Raw genomic sequence first — 18,676 nt, 5'->3', positions numbered from 1 at the left:
GGTAATAAAGTTCGTTTTTTCAACTAATCGTGATAATTTCACAATGGAAGTTATCCTTCAGCAGGACACGCATGCACGGAAAGTCGCAAGTTAGCGAAATCAGGATGGCTACCAAGTATCTACGGCGGCTGGTGGAACCAGGTCATGTCTCTCTCCTGTCAGCGTGCCCACTACAGGTTCGGTCACCTGACCGACAGCAGCCAATCAACTGGGCCGGAGAAAAAGAACCGCTGCAGTCAGTGACTAGTACCGCGGACTCGAGAGAGGATTGACAGGGGCGAGAGGGACGGTTTTAAAATCCGCAATGCCGAATAAAATGAAAAAGGAGAAGGTTGGTTGGATGTTTATGTGATTTTATTTTTTTATGTTAAACATTTCTTTCAAATATGGAATTGAATGCTTACATGGTAAAAGGAGCAAATGGATGAATGAGGCCTAACGTTAGACGACTCTGCGGGGATGTCTGTAGTAGCCGGTAACCGGTAATCTCAGAGTCATAATGTGCTTCTTTTTTAATTGTAATGTTTAGCTCTGAGTTTATAGGGGGTGTGAATGTATAGCGTGTTATCACTCTGCAAGTTTGGAAATATTCACGCTTATAAGGGTTTACGGTAAACTTGATTACGGTAACTAGTTAGCCAACTACTGGCTAGTTCGTTTTGTGCTAGATCATCTGTAGCTAGCAGAATGGGCAAAGATTACCAGGTAAGTTAGTCTGCATTACATAGGTATCTAAATTGTTAAATCAGACATCTGATCCTTTTCGCGGATGTGATTTTTTTTTTGCATTAACTTTTTGGTGCAATAATGGGACTTTCCAGAATGTGCAGTTTTCCACATAGCCATCTAGCTAACGAACAAGCTTATGTTCGTTTTTTGTACTGTACCCTCCAAGTTTGAGATGAGGAAAAACATTATGGTAATGATAATTTAATTGGTGGATTATATAACTAATGGTTTATAATACAGATGGACAGTGGATGAGATGTTACTTGAATTTGATTTTTTTTTTGGGGGGGGGGAGGTTAAAATGAGGGTGATGGTATCCATTCACATCGAAAGTAATGTAATACAAAATCATTAAAATGAGAAAAGCTACAATGTGAGACACTCTGCACTGCTACTGGCAAGTCCACGCGAACTCGGTCCCAGAATCAGTGGGTTGATTTAATGTCCGTATCTTCCTTCTGACTTTGAGATCTTACAGAAACCATTTGTTTCAGGAAACTACAAAATCAGGAAAAGTGGCCAAAACTGGAAACAAAGATGCACAAGAAACAGAGAACGAGGTAAATGAAGAGTTTGGCTAATTTGTAAATGCAGCAGAGGATGGTTTTTTCGTGTTTGGAGAGCTGTATGATGTGGGCGTGCAATTACCGCTTTGGGTGTCCACGTGATACACTTAAGTGAAATGCCTAAACAAGCCACGTTTAATTGCCTTGTTTGAATTGTAGTGTTAACGCAGGGCACCTTAAGACCACAAAGGCAGACACTGTTTCTAAGCTAAAGCATGATATCTTCTCACCCTAGAACCACCCCTGCTTAATGCTCCGTACTTTTGCCTGTTTAATGTATGAATGCCTTTCTGCTAGAGCACTCAGTGATTTTCTATCCATCTTTGTTACATTTCCGTTATATTCCCTACATGTGTGTCAGCTTTGAGGTGCCTCCACACTTCTTTGCTCCTTGTTTTTGCCTCGTGGCTGCTTTTCATCAAAGTAGTTTTCACATTGTCCTCAGTCACACAGATGGCTATTTAATGAAGCAGCTTGTGTCTGTCTTTGTGCTATGACACAAGTAATCACTGGGGTTACAGAGTCCTTAATTAATTCTGAACCACTTGGTCTAGATATTAATGGGGCACTACTGTCAAATTAGAATTGCTGTATGGTGTTTGTAGTGCGCTGGTTTCTGTGGGATCACTGGGCCTTTCCACGGGCAAGAAATCATGGAGAATTAATGGTCCTTCATTAAACTATTTCTGTATCCTGGCTCGGTAAGTGCTGCTGTTCTCTGCAGATTGGCATTAATACTGTTCAGACAATATTAGTTCAACTCTGCTTCTTGTTCAAAAGAGTATGTTAGCCATACTTGCAAATAGCTAGGTTCATATTCTGCCAATGTGCAAGAATGTCCTGCTGCGATCTGCTGGAAGACAGAGGTGGTTACCCAACCCGGGCTGCCGTATGTTACCTCACGAGCCTGTCAATCATAACGTTCGCTCAAGAAGCATTTTGCAGTGCCCAAAATGCCAAAATTCTTGTATATTGTTTGGTTAAGGGCAGGGGTGGGCAGTCTTACCCGCAGAGGTCGAGTGTGTGTGCAGGTTTTTGGGATAACCTGTAGGTCAGCTGTTCAAACCCTGGTGTGAGGACTCTTCAGCCAGTCAGTCCTCTAATTAGTAATCTAATAATGAGTTGCAGTGAAAACCCGCATATATACTGGCCCTTTGCGGATAAGATCGCCCACCCCTGGGTTAGGGGCTAGGTTAGCCGAGCTCGCTGTGATCCGAACCATGGAGTGTACTTGCACACAGTATGTTACACGGCATATTGTTTTAGAGTAAGCTTTTTCCTTTTTATTACATGAAAAGAGTACACACTAAAATGATGATTAAAAAGTACAGCATATTGAATAGATAAACCAGTAACATAGTTCTTTATTATTATCCCCATCTGCGTGTGAGGAGCAGAAATATGCTCTTGCAAGAACGGTTCCCGTTTGTGGATGCTGTTCTGTGCGCTTGTGTCACATACACACTCGTGGTTTTTATCTACATGGGTTTGCAGACTTAAACACTGGCGAGTTCGCTTCGGCTCACGCTTCTGCTTCCGACTGAAGACGTGTTGGACGTAGGCCTGGCTTTTCGCGCTATGAAAGGGCCGGGGTGGATGTCCGACCCCGCCGTCCCGCAGCTCGTAGCCACAGGCTTCTCCCAGTGTGGCCAGCCTCAGTTATGAATGTGTATATGTGTTATGTTCTCCCCCCCTGCTTGAGATTTTTGTACTAAGGTGCGTCTCCAGTTGTGTTGAGTGTAAATCATTGATTGTGGACAACTGTCTCAGATTTTTTGTGATAAAGTTTGTTTTGGCGATTTAATATAATGCAGTTGTATATGGGGATATATTATTGTGGTACCCACAGAGAGACTCTTGGATCATTTGGTCCAAAAATGTCCATTGTGGTGGAAAGACAGAAATTCTGGAAACATGACTGTTCATTGTGACCTGAGCCAAGACCCCTGTTGTTTAGTATTCCCTGAAGACCATGAACATTTATCCTTAAATCACAGGATTTTCATGATTTGCATTTTTTTTTAGAAGGATTATTTATTATGGGTCATTTCACAGTTATTTGAAAGTGCAGCTAAAGTAAATAATAGAATTAATAGTATAGCAGGAAGTATTGTAAATGTTTAAATGCACTGCAATGATTTAATTCAAAGTGCTACCTTGGCCTTCATGTAAGACGGTGTATATTCAGTGAAAGCCGTTTGCAGTTGCATCATTAACAAGTTTTGTCAGACTTATTGCAGTTTAACTTGAAGTTCTTCCCACAGTGGACCTAGTGAACAATATTTTGAGTTGGACAAATTAGGTACTGTGGTTTATAGGCATGTTAACTTCAGGAAGAACATTTACAATCTTGGTCTCTTAAGTGAAAAGTCTGTCGTGATTCCATTTTTACAGCAGTCATTATTTTTATTTGCAACAGTATAAACGATATTGAGCCTCACGTTAAATCAGCTCCTGTTCTAACAAGCCCCTTTGTGATTTATTTTTTTTGTTCCCCATTTACCTAATTCATGAGAGTTCAGCTTGTGATAAGAGCCTGTTCATTCATCTTCCAACCACTTATCCAGTTCTGGAGGTGTGGCTACACTCTTTGCCAGGCACCATAGAGCAAAAGGCAGGAGCGCATTCTGTCAGAGGGCACACACAGTCACAATGCTGCAGCCTGCACACTACCTGGCTTTAAGTATGTAGAAGCCTCTTCCAATTATTGCATTCAGCTATGTAAGCCACATCCATTTGCAAATGGGTGCATAAAATGAAAGGGGCAGCCATGCAGCCTCCAAAGACATCGGTAATATAATGTGATTTTACTGTAGAGCTCAGTGACTTTAAACATGGTGCCATCATTGGATGGCAACACTACAATAAATCAGTTTGTCAAACTGCTGTCAAGGTTAACTGTTAGTACTGTTGTTATAAAGTGTAAATGTCTAGGAGCACCCACAGCGCTGCCACAAAGAGGCAGGCCGCACCAGGTGACCACAGACCACGAAGTGCTGAAGCGTATGACGTGTGAAACATCACTTTTCCTCAGTGGAGACACTTGCTGCAGATCCAGACTGACTCGGGAAGCAGCGTCAGTGCGAGAACTGTCTGTCGGCAGCTTTATGGTCTGCGTTTCCTTGGCCATGTTGCTGTGCACAACGTCAAGCATCAGTGTGTAAACATGTCACATTGGACTGTGGAGCAGTGGAATGATGAATCACGCTTCACTCTGGAAGTCTAACAGATGAATTTGGGTTTGGCAGATGCCAGGAGCACCTGTCTGAGTGTGTGAGTGCTTTGGGGCTGTTTGTCATAGTTTGGTCTAGGTCCCTTAGTTCCAGTGAAGAGTAATTTTAATTCATCAGCATACAAAGACATTTTAGACAATTATGTGCTTCTATCTTTGTGCCAGCAGATTGAAGAATGCCCTTTCCTTTTCCAGTATGACTATGCCACTGTGCCCAGTCCATAAATCAATGGTTTTGCAAGGCTGGTGTGGAAACACTTGGCTGACCTACACTGAGCTACACCTCATTCCCAATGAACATCGTTGGGATGAAATGGAATGCTGACTGCAGCTGACATCAGTGCTCAACCCCACTAATGCTTTCGTGGCTGAATTCCTACAGCCGCACTCCAAAATGTAGTGGAAAGCCTTTCCGGGAGAGTGGCGGCTGTTATAGCAGCAAAGGGGGACCTTCTCCATGGATAGTAGTACGCTTGGTTTTGGGAAGGGATGTTTAGCGAGTACTTAGCTGTGCTGCTAAGGTGTCCACATACTTTTGGTCAGGTAGTGTAGCACTGCCCCCTCATCCCTACTAGGTTGGGGGGTTCCGGTTTGTGTGTTTGCCCATTCTTATCCTGTTGTGTGGGTTTCCTCAGGGTACTCTGATTTCCTCCCACTGTACAAAAATAAGGTGAATTGACCTTTTATAAGTTGCCCACTGTGTATGTGCGTGTGAGAGAAACTGTGTGCTTTATTGGTTAATTTGCGAATTTGTAGTATTGACTGATTAAGTGAATTTTGTTAAAATCGGTACTTGTAAAGGCTCTGTGTCTATATGACAATGCCGGTTATTGGGCAGGGAGAATCTGTGCTCTGCGCATTCAAAAATGAGGCCGTCCTTGTTCCCGCTGGGAGCTGGTGCATTTAAATCTCCTAACACAACTGCTGACTGAGGTCTTCTGTTGAACTGCGCACTGTCTGCATTTGGCCCATGACCTTCCATTTAGAGGTATCCTAACATTAATCCGCCTCTGTTATTGCCTCTAGAGCTGGAGGCAGAAGAACAGCAGTCACCTCCCACCCACGACGCAGTTGATAAAGGGCAAGCAGTCCAGCTCGCATTCTTCCGTCAGGAAGGACAAGAGGCCTGGCTCATCCAGATTCACCCTGAGCAACAACCGGGAGCTCCAGAAGCTGCCTCTTTTCAAAGGTATTCAGTCAGCCGATGGTGCCAGCTGATGCCGGTTCTTTCTCGCACATTTGCTTCCAATATATATATAAAGTGGTATCTCGAAACTCAAACTTAATCTGTTCAGAACTCCAGATCGAATCCTAAAAAGTTCGAGTTCAGATCGAATTTTCCCCTTAAGAAATAATGGAAAACAGATTAATTGGTTCCCGGCCCCAAAAAATTACACCTAAATGTTTTTTTTTTTTTAGCATTTAAACACAAAATGAACCTGATAAAACAAGAAGAGCATATACTGTACTAAACACATCTAAGCACATTTATCAAAACAGTAATTTGTAAAGTAAGAAAATAAATGTATCCAAACAATGTGTCCTGCCCTGATCGTCCGCTCCTTCCGTGTGCCACACCCCCTCGTTAACCCCATGTGGAATCCCCGTGTGATCAGCTGTTTCTGGATGTTTTTATTAGCTCTCTGTATTTAGTCTGCGTTTCAGTTTGTTTCCCCAGTCCGGTCATTGTATTGTCCATCTGCGTTTTGCCTGCCTTACCTGTAATTAAACCCCATATTCCCCAATACCCTGATGTCTGTGCCTTTGTCTCCGTTCTGTTCCTGCTCGGCCCGACAATATTATTATAATTAAATGTATTAATGGTTTATTGTTGATATTAAAATAATGAATAAGAAATCTTTCTTTTTAAATGTATTTTATTGTATAATAATAATTACTGTTACTGTCTATCATTGTCTAAATGTATTTTTACTGTCTAAACATATGTATTCAGCTAGTGTAAACATGCATGATGCTATCACAGCGAATGCGAGGCTGAGACTGAAGCGTTACCCTTTGTTTCCGCTGAGTGACGTGCCGCGTGACTCATTTCCCCGTGCGTACAAGTTATCTTAGGTTGGCGTTCGCGGTTTGACTTCTGAGATTCAGATCGAGCTCTAGGTAATTTTTTTTTTTTGAACTGGTTGGTTTGACTTTTAAGAAATTCGAGTTCTAATGAGTTTGAGAACTGAGGTACCACTGTATATAGTGTGTGGGTGGGCTGCGGTGAGAGAGAGAGAGTGTTTTATATATGTGTATATATAATATAATCCCCCGTGACCCAGAAGGATAAGCGGATTGGGAAATGGATGGATGGATATAATATAATATAAATTTAAAATAAATAAATAAAAGCAAATGTCCCTACAATGTGATGAAAACCTGTTATTTCAGCCTACTGGGGACCATTTTTCCAGTCCCTTCAAGTGGGAAACTCAATTTCATAAAAATGTGTGACTGCAATCACAAAACTAAAAATGCTAAAAGTCTCTTATTTTGTTTAGTTACTTATGGTTAAGGTTTGTACAAGTGTGCGTGCGTGCGCGCGTGTGTGTGTGTGTGTGCGTGTTTAGTCCCAACCCTGTTCCTGGAGAGTCATTTTCTATGTAGTTTTGTATCCTATTTCTATTTGTGTTTTTCTGGAGGATCAGAGGTGACTTGTGGTGCTTTTCCACTGCCACCAAGAACCAAGCTGTACCGCAGACAGATGGTTTTCCAAAATAAATTATGCAAGCCGCATCTATGCTGACATGGCCCTGCATATTAGCAGGGTCGAAAGCGTGACCAATCAGAGGTGCTTGGGCCCGCACCACCTGATTGGTCAAAATGCACATAGGTACTAGTCTTCTGCACCGTTATGCATGGATTATCTGAAAGAAAAAGGCCATATTCTGAGCTGTACTTTGCAGTACGGCTTGGTTCTTGGTGACAGTACAAAGTAGAAGTGGGCGATAAATCGATTTTATCGATTAATTCAAATTTACAGTTCAGGACGATATGTTTTTATGAAAATTGATTTAATTACTTATTTTACACGTGAGCGTCAAAAGCTGAACTAATGCGACGCACCGTTCTTCACGGGTACATTAGCGCGGCACAAACAACATGGCAATGGTTCGGTTTTGCGCCGTCGGACACTGACCAAACAAGTCCTCGTTGCAAAGTCTGTTTTAAAAACTGTTGCAACCAAAGGAAGCAGCACGACAAATATATTCCAGCACCTAAAGCAGAGGCACACAGCGGAGTGCAGCTCCCAGCGAAATGAAAATACCCGCAGCACCAGCACAACATCCAAAGTTAAGCGAGCAACCGTCCCTGACACGTTTTCGAACTGTGTGCCGTATGATAAGAATGGGGCACGGTGGAAGGCGAGAACAAACGCTGTTGTGATGTATATTCTGTTACGGTCTCCAGTCTAGGGTTGGACATGGTCTTGCAAAAGACATGGTGCCCATACATACTGTGGAAAAGCCGGGATTCATTAAAATGATAAAAGTTTTTACAAGTTTCTAAAAGTGTTTACAATGGCGTGGCCTGCCATCTCACTTACAAGCATCTTTTTTGGCTTGTCAGATTGCACTTTAACTCTAAGTTAACTCATAAGTTAAAACTTGTTTTGAACCATGTATTTGTCCTCTGTAGTTTGATTTTGAGTAGGGGAGGGGAAAATCGATTAAAATCGAAAATCGGATTTATTGTGAAAAAAATCGGAGATTTTATTTTTAGGACATATCGCCCAGCTCAAGTACAAAGGCACCTTTGATGCTGGTGGTTCAACAAAAACCTCTGAAGTTGACATGCAACTAGTCCTGCTACTTAAGTGATTGATGTTAATTAGTAGAAAAATGTTAAATTCTTTTGTTATGCATAATGCTGGACACAATCATTCGTAATCAGTACTTTGTGAACATTTTGGTTTTCCAGTAAATTATGCCAGCACTGGAGAGAGCAGGGGTGTGGAAGAAAATATGATTAACCACGAAACTCATTTTGACGATTCGATGTTCATGCACAAAATCCCCAGATCTTTATGCCTTTTGCCTGTGACTTTGAGAATGTTAACCTGGCCCTTGTTGAGTATATGTTCAGGCCCACAGATCAGTAATAGCCCTTGGGCAGATCGGAGTCTCTGTATTATCTGAAATAACAAATCAGCTTTCCTAAACTCTCGAAATGACTTGACCGTGAGAATCTAGCAATCACGGTAAAGTTAGGTTTATATTTGATATTCAGCTTTCTGGCAAGTCAGGCAATTTTTAATCACTGACCTTTGATGTCCACAGGCACTGACCATTTTTGCATTCCAAGCCCTTTCGCGATGTACTAAATCTTGTTAATATCTAAAAGAGGCAATTTCTGCTGTGATGAGATGTTTTCAGCTTTTTGAGTTGATGGCAACACTTGCACACCTCCTGGTTTTCCAGACTACTATACTTCTATCTGTGAATTTTAATTCATATTTGAATGTTTGCATGTGCACTTCCGGTTCAATAGTTGGCGCTCATTTACAGGCCCTGGAGGTGAATGGAAACAGTGCAATCATTAATAAAGATGTATAGAAATACATAATCTGAAAATGAAGTGGTGAAGTGGTGTGCATTAGTGTTGCATGGTATACCAATACTGAAAAAGTACTCTGATACCTCGTTATTAAACACCATGTTATTTTCCGTTTTATTAGTACTTTAAGAGGTTTCCCTATGATTTGTGTCACTGTTCAACAAGCGGGTCAGTCGTCGACTTTCCTGCTCTCTGGAGGCACAGTGGGTGTGTCAACCATTTTTTTGGTTTAGTGATGCTCGAAATGTCCCTTTTTTGGGACACACTTCATTTGATTCAGCTGTAAAAGATCCGTTCTGATCCGTTCACCAACTCGTTCAGTGCCGCTTCCTGTTTGCATGAAAGAGATCTGAAACACTTGTGTTCCAGTATGTCCAAAAACATCACCTATAAGTAGTGCTAAGGAGTAAGCTAAATAGCATCAATAACTCGCGTGACAAGAAAAACATTTGTTACTGAACTCTAGTGTAGGTTTCTCAACATTGTACCTTAACTACTCGTGTTTGTTAAAAACACTCCTAACATCTCATCACGTAGTCAACTAATGACTGCTGACAAACCTTGGTTAAAATAATGTTAAATTGTAAAAATGTTGCATCTCTAAAATCCAAATATAGCATATTGGAAGTCACTGCACAAGTAGGCTATATACTACACCAGTAGATGGTGTATTTCAGCCATATTTCAGAGGTACGGCTCTCGTTTGGTAGCCTATCTGAGTGTCCCGTTCCCCGACTCATTCAACAACTCCTTCACTCCTTTGGGTCTCTCGTTCTCCAACTTAGTCGTTCGTTCACAGTAGGCGTATACACTCAGTCCAAACATTTAGTGTCCAAACATTCATATGCTTGCTTGCAGCAGCCCTTACATGCCGCACTGGCCATAGTCGCGGAAAGAAACAGCACTCATCATATTTCCGAGGACAAGCGGAATGATGAAAAAAATTTAATCCTTTCAGGGAAGTGAATGTATAGTTTCTGTAAGGGACACAAATGTCACACTATTACAGGAGAGCCATGGCTGCAAGTACAAATGCTGTTGCCAACCATCCACATCTTGTTGACGTACGAAACGGAATATGGCATCATTCCGCTTGCGTTGTTCTGTCATCTATTTACCCATTGAATTGTTTCAGTTTTTGTTGTCGTTTTGTTTTAGTATCAGTATTGTAATGTTTTAGGCAGGTATCGTATCGAAGTCCTGATTTTGGTTTCATGCCAACACTAGTATGCATCATTGTTCCATTGCTGAAACCACACTTTGCTGAACATGCTCGTCTCATTTAGTTTAATGGTTACAGTATTAGTGCATTTATTGTACCCTTTGCACTTTGAATAGTGTAATTATTTATCAACATGGATGTGTCTCTTCTAATATGTCAGCACCTTGTTCATCTTCCCTGCACGTGTCTGTGCCACTTTCAGTATGCCATCATCTCACCTCCGTACCTGTACAGTGCTCATAAAATCCCCAACTGTTTAAATCTTTGGATTTAGACTGAATATGGTTCTGTCAGAGTTTGCAATGCAGCAAGTTTTGATTTTGAGCTGAATATGCAGATGACCTGACTGGTCATGTGGGACAGAGATTGGGTTCCGCTAAGATTCGGGGTGGAGTTTTAAGTATCAAACACACCACAGGAATGAATCTGATATCAGCTCTGTGCTGTGATGCATCAGCTGCATTTATTGGCAATTTCTCTCTGTTTAATAGGGATGTAGAGTAAGGGGAGCAATGAGAGTGAAATGCAGCCAGTGTGACCTTGGAGATATGAATCAAAGGAGCTGCTGCTCTCAGGAGAAGGAAGTACTGGCAGAATGAGTCTTGTCCACATATTAGGGGCCAAACCAGCCTCTGGAAATTTGAGTCTCTCTAATCCATTACATGAGACATTGTTCAATTGTACATGCATTACTTATATATTCCCTATTACCTCTTTACATGATCTTCATCATCTTCCTCATCATCGTTGTTGCATGCTAACTAGGGAAATTTGCTGCCTTTACATACAGTTACATTAGGGATGTGCTGAAAGCTATATTGAAGGAGTATCAGCCTTAAGCTGCAAATTTGTAGAAACGAAACTGAAATCTCTGATGCATGTCTCTCTGAAGCACTTATTGACAGCTCTGTGTACAGCTGTGAAACCCTAGGTGATAATATGCTACTTCTGATGTCTCTCCATTTAGGACAAGGCACAATATTGATAAAACATCATATCGTGAACATCCATGTTGTCATCAGTTTCAATTTCATGAGTACTATGATATAGCCTAAACACCTGTTTTCTTACATAAGTTATGCACAATTTTTACAGTCAAGGTGCGAGTCTGTTACTGTAATCATTTTACCTGTCGTGCTTCATGTCTATTAGCAAAACAACTTGGTCGTCCATAATCAGAACCTCAAAACCACGTGTCATATTTCACTGTTTTCTACATATGAATTTTAGAATAGAGTTGTGTGATATGACCAAAATGTCATATCCCGATAACAATAAATATCACGGCTGCACCTCGTATTTATGATTTTTTACTATAGTGGACAAGGCACACTGTGTAACTTCCATATATGCATTTTTAAACTTATTTATTAATAATTGCACTGTCCATTCACTGTCAGTGACTGTAAACAAGACAGCTGGGCCATTGAACATGAAACAACATGAACATAGAAATATTCATTAAAATTCTTCTGTAGAGATATGTGGAAAACCAAGAGGTGTTGCTTGCTTTTGTTGAAAGATTTTACAGCTGGAAAACTGAATATAAAGCTAACTTTACTGCGGTGTCATAGTTAGGGTTTAAACCCTAACCCACTTTCGGGGATACCTCCCTGCTATTCTTGTTTGATGGTGTATGTGGGGATATGCGGCTCTATACTGAAATACTCCAGAAAGCGGCGTCGAGTTTACCATGGCGTTGGAGTTAAGGTTTAGCATTATTTGCAGTTTTCTGGCTGTAGTATCTTTCAATGTTTGTGTGCGTGCACTTCACATTAAATAGCCAAAATGTCTTGCTTAAAGTCTTGCCGTTTTTACATGAGCTCTGCATCATAATCATTCACATCCTTGCTGCTGGACTCACTCATAGAGTGCGAAGTGTTTGTGAAATTTAACAAAAATCAGTGAGGAAGAGAAACGTAAACAAGAATTGGTCACTGAAAGACATTTGTCTTCTGCTGTATGAAAATATTTTGGATTTAGTAGAGACGATATTTCATTTCTCAGCACTGCTGTGTGTCTGCTGGCTCTATTCACAGCAACTTGTTTGACAGACTCCCCATAGTTTGACAGTTATGTTTGGCTGTAGGTTATGTTGGGTAAGTTTGGACAAGCTATGGACCTTTGACTGTTTGAAGAATGCTGGCTGGGCTTGGCTTCAGATTTATCAGCTTTATTTGGTGGAGATCCTCAGACACTTAATGCCATTGGGCTCCTTGGTATGGTGGTCAGGAAAATGGCTCTGAAATATGACATTCTAAAAAGGCCTTAGCACTGTTTGTGGGGGAAAACCCTTCTATAAAAGGATTTACCGTAGCCATTGCTTCACCATGCTGCTTGCTGTCAGAATGACAGTGTACCAGTGTATGAATAAGCCTGAAATAGCTTTCCGGTTCTTTTTAGTCATGATGGAGGTTCTGCTATAGATACCAATCACATCCAAAAGGTCACCAGTCTATTAACCTCTGCTCCATCTTTGAGGTCCTTTAGCTTGTATTCAGTGCAGCAGATGGGTTGCGGGTTGTGCAGAGTTTAGGCACACAGCCTTGACACTTGAAGCTCCAGAAGGGTTTTCAGGAACCTAAATTGTTTCACAACATTTTGCTGCTTTTATTAATGGAGCTGTATGAGGTTCTTCACCTTTAGAATCCCTGCCTGTTCTTGCAGGACGTTCTTCAGAAGAGCTTTTATTTACTGGGACCCCCCTCCCCCACCACCACATCAGCATGGTGGGCGACCCCACACACCCCTCCCACACCCTCTTCTCCCTCCTTCTGTCTGGCAAAATGTTCCGTAGCATATGGGCCTTCACTGCCCGGATGGGAAGCGGTTTCTTCCCTCAGGCTGTCAGACTTCTGAATCAGAACTGAATCAGAACTGTATTTCAAATGCCATTTATTATATACTGCACGCTATCTCTCCTGCTGCTACTATTATTTGCACATTTACTATTTATTGCTCTCTTGCTGCTAGAATGCAGTATATGCCGTAATACTGTATCCGTGATAATAATTATTCAAATATCCATTCAAACTAGCACTGTTACTACTGCCGCCTGCACTGCATGTCGTCTTGTCCTGTAATTGAACTTGTGTTGTTCTGTCCTTTCGTTTTTTGTGCCCCTTGTCCCTGGAGGAACAATGTTTCCTTTCATTGTATACTGTGTATATGGATGAAATGACAAATAAATCTACTTGACCTGACCTACTAATAGCCAAAGACTATTATTCTTACCCAATGCTGCCATCTGGCGGTTAATGTCTGTCATGCTGCTTTAAATTTACACGTCCTTATTTTATGGAATGTCTTTATTGATATTGTACAGTTGCCAAGTACAACAAAATTCATTCTCCCCACGTCCCGTCCTGTTCTCCTGAGACACGCAAACTGACACATTAAGGTGAAAGCAAAGCTTTGTGTCGGAGTGCAGTGTCGGAGTGCAGTGTCGGAGTGCAGTGTCGGAGTGCAGTGTCGGAGTGCAGTGTCGGAGTGCAGTGTCGGAGTGCAGTGTCAGCCATTTATCCAGCCCCTGGAACCTTTTTATTGCAGTTACGGGTCTTTCTCAAGGCCCTCGCTGGTCCTACATGCAGAGCCGAATGCTGCCATTAAATTCTATATACTCTGCTTCTGGGACACAGAGCAGATGAATGACTGGGAAGTGTGGTGCAGCCCAGCTGTTGAAATGCTTCTGTGGTTAAATCAGTGGCGGGATGTAGCTCTGGCTCTGTGTCCTGGGAGCCGCCGTGATCATGCGTGTGTAGCCCTTCCTGGGCGTTTCCCACGCAGCCAAGTTTGAATGTAGCATTTCTAGATGCAGATGATTTAAAGAGGCAGGAGGTTCTTTTAGCATTTGTTTACTGAAAAACAGTATTTTGTTAAACATGGTATGGAACAGTGGGATATCAACTGAAGATTAAATGACGTGGTCTGTCACAATTGTGGTACTACTTAGAATGGGGAAAAGTATCCATTTTATTAGTTGCCTAGACTGAATCTGTGTTGGGAAAGATGATTCTGCCGCACAGCGATGCTGACGGACGGCTTGACACTAAATGTTACGGAGCTTTGTTTTCCTCTGGCTTCCCATCAGTTCATCCACTTGCCTCATTTCCTCATTCTTTGGCACATTTCCCTTAATTTGTATTTTACTGGTTGAGGCGGCTGTGCTACGGGCGCGTTTGTTCCCCCGCGAAGGCTTTCTGAGTGACGCCGTGTGCCCTGCGGACGGCGAGGGCCGGCCTACACCGCCGGTGTTAGCGGTGTCTGCTCAGTGATTCAGTGACGCGCCAGGCAGTGCCTGCAGATAACACAGTCTCTCCTTGCCCTTAGCTTCCCCGTGCAGATGGGATGTGGCAGGGCTACTTCAATGTTCCTGTCTACAGATGAATTTTGCTGTAATACTATCATGGAACTTGTCATTTTTTCGACCAGCATGAATTGAACAAATTTCATTATTTGTGGCGTCAGAGGGGGGAAAAAAAAGGTCTGGATGCATCGGCTCAGATTCATCTGCTGCTGTTGGGGGTGGGAGCTGAGCTTCGAGAGTTGCAGATGAGTGGTGCCAAACTCACCAATCATCTCAAAGGTCCCGCCTTCCCAGCCAATCACCTTCTGTCATCCTCCTGCAGTCTGACGCACTCATCTCGCATAGCTGCACCCAGCCAACCGGGTTTCCTGCCGGCCGCTGACAACACAAGCTAGCTTGTTCTCTCCAGCAGTAGGGAGCTTCATTTTCTGCTCTGTTTTTGTGCTAAAATGGAGGCTGCTTCGTTGCCCTAAGTGGATTGCCCTTCTGCTATATCGTACATGTTGAAATGTAATACAGCTGGCAGCAGGATGATTGTGGATACATCAAATTCCAATGACTCCTGTCAGCCTGTGGCCCTTATGCACTTCAGAGGTGAGTATGTTACATTTGTCAGGGCAGGACTGTGTTTGTGTGTAACATTGTAACGTCCCGCTGGTTACGGCGAGCGCGGCCGGCGGGGGCAGAACCGCGCTCTCTGAATCCCCGCAGCTTTCTGCTTCGCTTCCTGGGTTGGATTTCCATCCAAAGGGCTGAATGCACCGCCGATCTTGACGGACAGAGTTTTGCAGGAGCATTGCATAGCAATGGGAGGGAGGGGGGGAGGGGTGGGGAGGGAAAGGGGGGGTTGGTGACAAACTGATTTTTTTTTTTTTTTTTCCTTTTTCTTCCTACTACCCGCCTTGTGTCCCTCCCCCTCCAAGGGAGCTGATGTCAAAGGAAGTGAGTGCAGAATGTTAGGGCTCCGCTGAGAATACAGGGTCGCGATCACTGTGCCCCGTCTGTTGCTATGGTGCTTTCCTGTCACATTGTGTGTGTGTGCGCGTGTGCGCCTGTGTGTCTGTGTGTGTGCTCATCTGCGTACGTGTCTGCGTGTGTGTGCGTGCCCGTGTCTGCATGCATCCCAGTGTCTGCGTGCATGCATGTGCGTGTGCCAGTGTCTGTGTGTCTGCGTGTCTGCGTGCGTGCGTTTGTGCCGGTGTCTGCGTGCGTGCGTTTGTGCCGGTGTCTGCGTACGTGTCTGCGTGCGTGCGTTTGTGCCGGTGTCTGCGCACGTGTCTGCGCACGTATCTGCGTGCGTGCGTTTGTGCCGGTGTCTGCGTGCGTGCGTGCGTTTGTGCCGGTGTCTGCGTGCGTGTCTGCGTGCGTGTCTGCGTGCGTGTCTGCGTGCGTGTCTGCGTGCGTGTCTGCGTGCGTGTGTTTGTGCCGGTGTCTGCGTGCGTGCGTTTGTGCTGGTGTCTGCGTGCGTGCGTTTGTGCCGGTGTCTGCGTACGTGTCTGCGTGCCCTTGTCTGCATACGCATGTGGTGCTGGGTAGTAAACCCACTGCGGTCACTGTTCCCTGTCAGAGACCCCAGCACTCGCAGGCAGCCATGCATTTCTCATGTCTCTTATCTGCTGGGCCTTCTTGTCTAGAGCCGCTGTTTATGTCCGGCCTGCAGTAATAGCCTTTGTGTTGGGATGAGCAGCTTTTCATTCATTGCTCATGACCCTTGGTGGCTGGTTTGCCAAGGACGTCTCACTTAAGGCAAATTCTGGTGTTTTCCAGTGACAAATGTGTAATTTTATTTTTTAAATCCGAATGGTTTGTATCTTCTGTGTCTGCCTACTGGTTGTTAAATGGAGCATCTGGGGCCTCGTTGGCAGGTACTGCTGTCTCATTCCCCGTCTCACGGTCTGAATTCTGCTCTTTCTGTCTACGGAGGTTTCGATTTTCCTCTTATTGTGACATTTCCATCTTAATCTTTTAAAGCAGTCTGTGATAGTGGTGTACGAGTGCCTGCGCTTCAGGGCTGGCCCGTCTTTTCCAGAAAGGGCCGCTGTGTATGCAGATTTCGTCGTAACTCCCTAATAAGATTAGTAATTAGAGGACTGATTGGCGGAAGAGTCCTCACACCTGGGTTTGAACAGCTGACCTACAGGTTATCCCAAACCTGCATACACACGGGCCCTTTGCGGATACGATTGGCCACCGCTGGTGCATGTGCTCTGTGACTGGCTGCCCCTGCGGTGGACCCCCACCTTGCGGCCTGTGTTCTCTGCAGCCCTGTTTAATGTCACAGTGAGCCTTTACTGTTCTAGTGACCTGACTACTAGGCTGGTTTCCATTTTGCCATTGACCCAGAATGTTAGCCACACAGCCAAGCTAACCTCAAACTAAAGGACTAAAGAGGTCTGCTTCTTCCTCTGAACATTAGTGTTGTGTGCCTAGACAGCCTAAAAGCATGGTGTTGCGTGTTATTTAATTTATGTATGGGACTTAAGAACGGTGCAGTTTATGCTGTTCTGTTCATGTTAAGTGTGAATTCCTTTGAAACCTTGGAGTGACTTAGGGTTTTTGACAGTTCTTTGACTAGGCCGTGTTTTTTAGACTAAGAACGGGGAGCGATTCTGAACCACCAGGTCTTCATGTTACTGCGCAAATTTTACAACAGAACGGTATTTTTATTTGTTTGCTTTTTAAATGCAATATATTTTCAGTCCTACATGGGTTCCAGTAAGGTGGGCAGTGGTGGCTTGATGGTTAGGGAAGTGCACCTGTGATTGAAAGATTGCTGGTTCAAATCCCCGACCAGCAAGGCACCACTGCGGTACCCTGAGTGAGGTACCACCCCCAAGCACTGCTCCCCGGGCGCTGAATTAGCTGCCCCCTGCTATGTCACAACATCAAATATGGGTTAAATGCAGAGGATACATTTCGTCGTCGTGCACTGTGTGCTGTGGTGTGTCAACAATGACTACTGATCTAATTCTAATATATTTAACTTCTTTCTTTTCCCTCCTAGAAACCCAGAAATTATTTCCATGTACGTTTTCCATTTTAAGAAGTTGCTGCAAAGCCTCACACTTGCTGTGTGTGAGAAACAAAAACGTTTCCTGCAGTTTCTCATTGACCTATGAGCTGGTTACACAAGACAGTTAATATGTAGACCAGTATCCTTCATATATTCATTTTATAAATGATCAGCTCTGTGCACCTTGAGCTCACTGGCATGTCTAACCAGGACAGTCTGCTGTACCTGGTATCTGATGTACTGTCTTTTGGAGCTCATGAGGTACCTGGTACCCAGTGTCCTTGGTTCCTGGCCATGTAAGGGTGACATCACCTTGGTGCTGTGGGGGTGCCCTGGCAAAATAAGGCCGTGCCTCTTCATGGTGGGAGTGCACCCTGTCATTCAGGTTTGGGAAAGCAGCCATTTTGGAGCTGCAGGTGCCCTGGGAAGGGCCCCAAGTCTCCCCTGGGAAGGGCCCCAAGTCTCCCCTGGGAAGGGCCCCAAGTCTCCCCTGGGAAGGGCCCCAAGTCAGCCCAGAGAAAGTTTCAGAAGTGCCCCCGCTGAGCATGTCACTTCCTTATAGCAGCTTCTGTAGCTGACACCCCCCCCCAGCTACCGACATCACACTGCTGCCTCTGGGGCATCATGCTGTGTGCTGGATGGTCTCTGCTCAACTCTGCAGCTGGACAGCAGAGGGAATGGGAAGTGAACCTGGTGTCCAAGTGTGTTTGCACGCGCGCCTTCTGGACACCTGAGCTCAGCGGCCTCGCACGGCAGGGCAGTGAGCGTGACCCTGATCCTTTGCTGCATGTGTAGCTCTCCCTGAACATGGGCTCAGTGTAAAGACTGGAGTTTCTGAGATTCTGATTCTACAGTCTTTTGGTTTTTGACCTGGATCAGTCAGTAAATCAGCTCCTATTTTCTGTTTGGTTGCGTGTTTCAAATCAAGCAATTGAAGCACTTGATTGTCATCGTCTAACAACAAAATTGCTTTCATGACATGATATAAATGATATTAAGTATTTAGGATAATTTTATTCATTTAGTTGGCTAATGGTTTTTTGCAGTG

The 18,676-nt window shown here is 43.8% G+C and overlaps 1 protein-coding gene across 4 annotated transcripts in view; it reads left to right on the top strand.

The window, feature by feature from the left end:
- Window positions 1-172: 172 nt before the first annotated feature.
- The window catches only part of LOC111844407 (serine/threonine-protein phosphatase 2A 56 kDa regulatory subunit gamma isoform-like), a 31,801-nt gene continuing 13,297 nt past the window's right edge, over window positions 173-18,676 (top strand). Inside the window, exons 1-3 of one of the 4 annotated variants that reach the window (XM_023812872.2) lie at window positions 173-331; window positions 1,224-1,289; window positions 5,554-5,716. In XM_023812872.2, the coding sequence (XP_023668640.1) occupies window positions 305-331; window positions 1,224-1,289; window positions 5,554-5,716 (256 nt within the window). In that variant the 5' untranslated portion in view covers window positions 173-304. Of the gene's footprint in view, window positions 332-1,223; window positions 1,290-5,553; window positions 5,717-14,940; window positions 15,210-18,676 lie in introns of those variants that run through there. The other 3 variants (XM_023812873.2, XM_023812874.2, XM_023812875.2) reach the window with 3 other exon arrangements.

This window comes from Paramormyrops kingsleyae, chromosome 19 (genome assembly GCF_048594095.1).
Source record: "Paramormyrops kingsleyae isolate MSU_618 chromosome 19, PKINGS_0.4, whole genome shotgun sequence".
In the NCBI taxonomy this organism is placed as follows: Eukaryota; Metazoa; Chordata; class Actinopteri; order Osteoglossiformes; family Mormyridae; genus Paramormyrops; species Paramormyrops kingsleyae.
This window is presented reverse-complemented; position numbering and strand designations above follow the sequence as displayed.